This window comes from Oncorhynchus gorbuscha, linkage group LG09, assembly GCF_021184085.1.
Source record: "Oncorhynchus gorbuscha isolate QuinsamMale2020 ecotype Even-year linkage group LG09, OgorEven_v1.0, whole genome shotgun sequence".
NCBI lineage: Eukaryota > Metazoa > Chordata > Actinopteri > Salmoniformes > Salmonidae > Oncorhynchus > Oncorhynchus gorbuscha.
In genome coordinates this window covers 77,151,761-77,156,860 of record NC_060181.1, presented here as the reverse complement: position 1 = coordinate 77,156,860, position 5,100 = coordinate 77,151,761, and the positions used below count along the sequence as shown (strand labels likewise).

At 40.3% G+C, this 5,100-nt stretch overlaps 1 protein-coding gene across 1 annotated transcript; it reads left to right on the top strand.

The window, feature by feature from the left end:
• The first annotated feature begins 2,835 nt into the window (after window positions 1-2,835).
• LOC124042972 (zona pellucida-like domain-containing protein 1) lies at window positions 2,836-4,838 on the top strand. The gene has a single exon (XM_046361134.1). It carries the CDS (start codon window positions 2,872-2,874, stop codon window positions 4,063-4,065), a length of 1,194 nt encoding a protein of 397 aa, XP_046217090.1. The 5' UTR covers window positions 2,836-2,871; the 3' UTR covers window positions 4,066-4,838.
• Window positions 4,839-5,100: the final 262 nt, after the last annotated feature.

Below are 5,100 nucleotides of genomic sequence, written 5' to 3'. Positions count from 1 at the left end.
ACGCACGCCTCCAACTCAATCATCAAGTTTGCGGACGACACAACAGTGGTAGGCTTGATTACCAACAACGACGAGACGGCCTACAGGGAGGAGGTGAGGGCCCTTGGAGTGTGGTGTCAGGAAAATAACCTCACACTCAACGTCAACAAAACTAAGGAGATGATTGTGGACTTCAGGAAACAGCAGAGGGAACACCCCCTATCCACATCGATGGAACAGTAGTGGAGAGGGTAGCTAGTTTTAAGTTCCTCGGCATACACATCACAGACAAACTGAATTGGTCCACTCACACTGACAGCGTCGTGAAGAAGCGCAGCAGCGCCTATTCAACCTCAGGAGGCTGAAAAAATTCGGCTTGTCACCAAAAGCACTCACAAACTTCTACAGATGCACAATCGAGAGCATCCTGGCGGGCTGTATCACCGCCTGGTACGGCAACTGCTCCGCCTCAACCGTAAGGCACTCCAGAGGGTAGTGAGGACTGCACAACGCATCACCGGGGGCAAACTACCTGCCCTCCAGGACACCTACACCACCCGTTGTTACAGGAAGGCCATAAAGATCATCAAGGACATCAACCACCCGAACCACTGCCTGTTCACCCCGCTATCATCCAGAAGGCGAGGTCAGTACAGGTGCATCAAAGCTGGGACCGAGAGACTGAAAAACAGCTTCTATCTCAAGGCCATCAGACTGTTAAATAGCCACCACTAACATTGAGTGGCTGCTGCCAACACACTGTCATTGACACTGACCCAACTCCAGCCATTTTAATAATGGGAATTGATGGAAATGATGTAAATATATCACTAGCCACTTTAAACAATGCTACCTTATATAATGTTACTTACCCTACATTATTCATCTCATATGCATATGTATATACTGTACTCTACAACATCGACTGCATCCTTATGTAACACATGTATCACTAGCCACTTTAACTATGCCACTTTGTTTACTTTGTCTACACACTCATCTCATATGTATATACTGTACTCGATACCATCTACTGTATGCTGCTCTGTACCATCACTCATTCATATATCCTTATGTACATGTTCCTTATCCCCTTACACTGTGTATAAGACAGTAGTTTTTTTTGGAATTGTTAGTTAGATTACTTGTTGGTTATCACTGCATTGTCGGAACTAGAAGCACAAGCATTTCGCTACACTCGCATTAACATCTGCTAACCATGTGTATGTGACAAATAAAATTTGATTTGATTTGATTTGATTTGATTTGAGTTTTTTTAAAGATAAAAATAAACAGAATAGAGCTAAACCTTGGCAAAATGCTAGAGGAAAACCTGGTTTAGTCTGCTTTCCAACAGAAACTGGGAGAAAAATTCACCTTTCAGCAGAACAATAACCTTAAACACAAGGCTTACCAAGATGACATTGAATGTTTCTGAGTGGCCTCGTTACATTTGGACTTAAATCGTCTTGAAATGGCAAGACCTGAAAATGGCTGTCTAGAAATGATCAACAACCAACTTGATAGAGTTTGAAGATATTTTTTTATAATAATATGCAAATATTGTAATATCCAGGTGTGCAAACTCTTAGAGACTTACCCAGAAAGATTTACAATTGTAATCACTGCCAAATGTGATTATAATATGTATTGACTCAGGGGTGTGATTACTTTGAAATATTTCTGTATTTCATTTTCAATAAATTAGCAAACATTTCAAAAAACATATTTTCACTTTGTCATTATGGGGTATTGTGTGTAGATAGGTGGAAATAAAACTATTTACTACATTTGAATTTAGGCTGTGACACAAAAAAATGCGGACTAAGTCAAGGGGTATGAATACTTTCTGAATGCACTGTAACTACCCTCTCAGAAAACATAGGACTACCTAATTTTACTGTCTCTGCAATAAAATAGTGATCAAATGATTATCTTACATCTGTAGTCCCAATTTCCAGTTTATTTGATTTTACTCAAAATTAACGTTTCCGTAAATGAAGTTAGAGTTGGCTCAGCACAAAAAAATGTATGGATGCAATAACACAAAACAATTACAAAAGTCAAACAACAGTTCCATCAAGCAAAAACGGTTTTAATTGTAGGTAAATTATTATAACCTTAACGCAAGTCATCGTTTAATCTAAGTAATACTTCTAATAGCAAAACCAAGGCTTCCAGAAAGGCCCTGCCGCAGCTTCAAAACAAAATGTCAGCTTCCCTTTCACCTGCTCCTTCCCCTGGGTGGCCGCACTTTAAACAAAAGAAACAAGGCTTATAAAGAGAGCCAGTCCCATGTGCACACACATGAGTCAGTGTGTTCTCTCATGAGGCCGTATTAATTGAGTAGTCATTTGTTTCATTCTTTACAATTTTCTCTCCTCCAAAATGGTAGTGTAATTAGACCAGCTGACCTGGTTCTGAAGGCACTGTACATGAACATTGATGAAATAATCCTGTAGGTCAGTGCATTGTGATCTCGTACTGTATGAGCACATTAGCGTCATTAGAATGTAAAGGTTAGAAGGGTATTGTTGAGACAAAAACAAATTTGGCCATCAAAGTCTTGTTTGAGTTTCGTTGCTTACTTCATGAAATATCATATTAGCATGTCAAGGGAACCTATCTGTTAAAGCAATGCCACAAAGGAACTAGGCCATTGTCTGTTTCATTTCTGAAGACTTAAGGTGTCTTGTGTTTCATGAATTGCCACAAGGTAGGTGTAACCATCAAAACAATGCAATTATTTCAATACACGGAGCGGCTTTGACCTTGTTTCTGTCCAATCCCAAGAAACCCTGCATGGCTATAAAAGCAACTCCATACATCTCAATAGAATCAAAAAGCAGGAGACAAACAGCAAAGGACACATTTTAATGTCCCAGTCAAGATATGAACACAGCAAGGAACGCAAAAATGCAGCTTCTCAGCTTTTTCGTTTTGACAATGATGGTTGCAAAGAGCAGTCAACTACAATTAAGTGACTGTGGGTTGAATTTAAGACGCCCAGCATACACTGATATCTCAGTAACTTGCGGCACCAAATCTATTGGTCTGGCCATCCTCATCTGCCCTGCCATTTACACTGGTTACAACGAGTCCCTGCTTATCCTCAACAACATCATGAATGACCCAGCCTGCAAGGGAACCGTGGATAGAAATGTGACTCCACCGGTCTTGAGGTTTGAATTAACCCTCAACACGACCAATTCTTGTGGCAGCCTCTTCAGGACAACCAGCGCTCCAGGCACAGGGATATTTTCTGACTTCTCCAACATCCAGACAGTCAACATCAGCGGTGTGGTCCGATCATATGATCCCACCATAGGGACAGTCACTTACAACACTGAGTTGAAGTATTATTACTCCTGTGCCTATCCCCTAGAGTACCTGATCAACAACACCCTAATTGATGTGTCAGCATCCTCCATTGCAGTGAAGGACAACAATGGTAGTTTCATCAGCACTTTGAGACTTGAACTCTTCAGTGATGTCAACTACACTACTCCCATGGTCATTCCGAAACTGGGTCTTGAGCTGAGAACCAAAGTCTATGCGCAAGTCAAGGCCACCAACCTGACCTCCCAGTACAATGTGCTCCTGGACCGATGCTACGCCTCCATTTCTCCTCTACCCACTAACTCCACTTTCTTCAACCTGTTTGTCCCTTGCAACAAGGAGCAGATGACCACCATGCATGAGAACGGGAATAGTCATAATGCCCGCTTCTCCTTCCCAGCCTTCCGCTTCATCGAGCAGCAGAATGAGACCGTTTCCACCTACTTCCTCCACTGCATCACCCGTCTCTGTGAGAAGAGCACCTGCAGTACCTTCATGCAATGTAACAAAAGGAGGAGAAGGAGTGCTGTTCCTGCTCCCGAAGTTGGAGTGACAGAGTACAAAACCCTCACCTCCCCTCCCATTACCACTAAAGCAGAGAGCATTGTAGCTTCAAAAGAACAACTCATGGGCAGCAACAACTCTAACTCCACTTCAGGTCTTGCGGTGACAGTGGGCTTCCTGGCCTTCGCCTGCATCATCGCCATTGTGATAGCAGCGGTCTTCTACAAGAGGCTCAACCATTAAAGAGGAGACTGCTCTGCTTGCACCAGCTCACAGTAGTGCTTCTGTCTGCTTGTCTCACAACTCCGGTAGAGGACTGACTTATTCAGATTGGTTTACTTTTGGCCAAGAGCAGAAACTTTGTTTTGTAGATGTACTTTAGAATAATCTGCCAGACATCAGCAATTATTTTGTGTACATACACTGTAAATAAATCCTGTTGTTTTTATAGTAACTTACTGGCAATCAGTTTACAGTAATGTACTTTTAAACCAAAGTTTCTTTGGAATTTACTGTACCATACTGTACCTTATTTTACAGTAATTTACAGGTAACTAGCAAAAACATCAGGATTTTTTTTTTACAGTGTACTTAAAACATTTAGAGAAAATGTATATTTTGGAAAAGTTGATGTGAAGGGACTGACAGTTTATCCCATGCATAGCTCGTTTAGTTGTGCTTAAGTTTTGCAAATGCTTACATGTGCTTTATAATTTTTTTTAAAGTTAAAGAAACAAAAAAGTAGTATGTAGATAGGATAACAGAATGCATAAATCCCTTGATAAGATCTGGAGAACAAGGTGTTTTAATGATTTTAGAACAATGCCATCTCAGAAAAGTATAATCCTGAAATTAATTGTCTGTCACAAAATGTTAAAATGTATTCAGAGAACAGACTTTGTGTGGAGTATTTCTAAAGTGAACTAACAGTACCCTTCAAAGTATTGTTCTTGTTATTTATTCAATTGATCTAACTTCTTTATCCTAATAAAAATATTGCCACCTGCCGATCTATATCAAAATGGCCTGAGTCCAGAATTTGTATTCACTACCACATTCCTATGAATTTAACATTAAGACATCATTTTTCATGTCAATCCACAATATGTCCACACTCATAACATAACAGAGGTCATCTTGCTCACAATTGGTATTTTATGTATTAATTCAAATGATATACATAGTTTAAAGTAAATATCCATCAGACATCTGTATTGTTTAGGGTAGACAATACATCCCAAATTTAAGGCCCTATAGCCCACTTCTAACACCAACATA

What these genes read in the sequence shown, in the direction of transcription:
- LOC124042972 (XM_046361134.1), top strand. Translation starts at nt 2,872, where the DNA reads ATGAACACAGCAAGGAACGCAAAAATGCAGCTTCTCAGCTTTTTCGTT.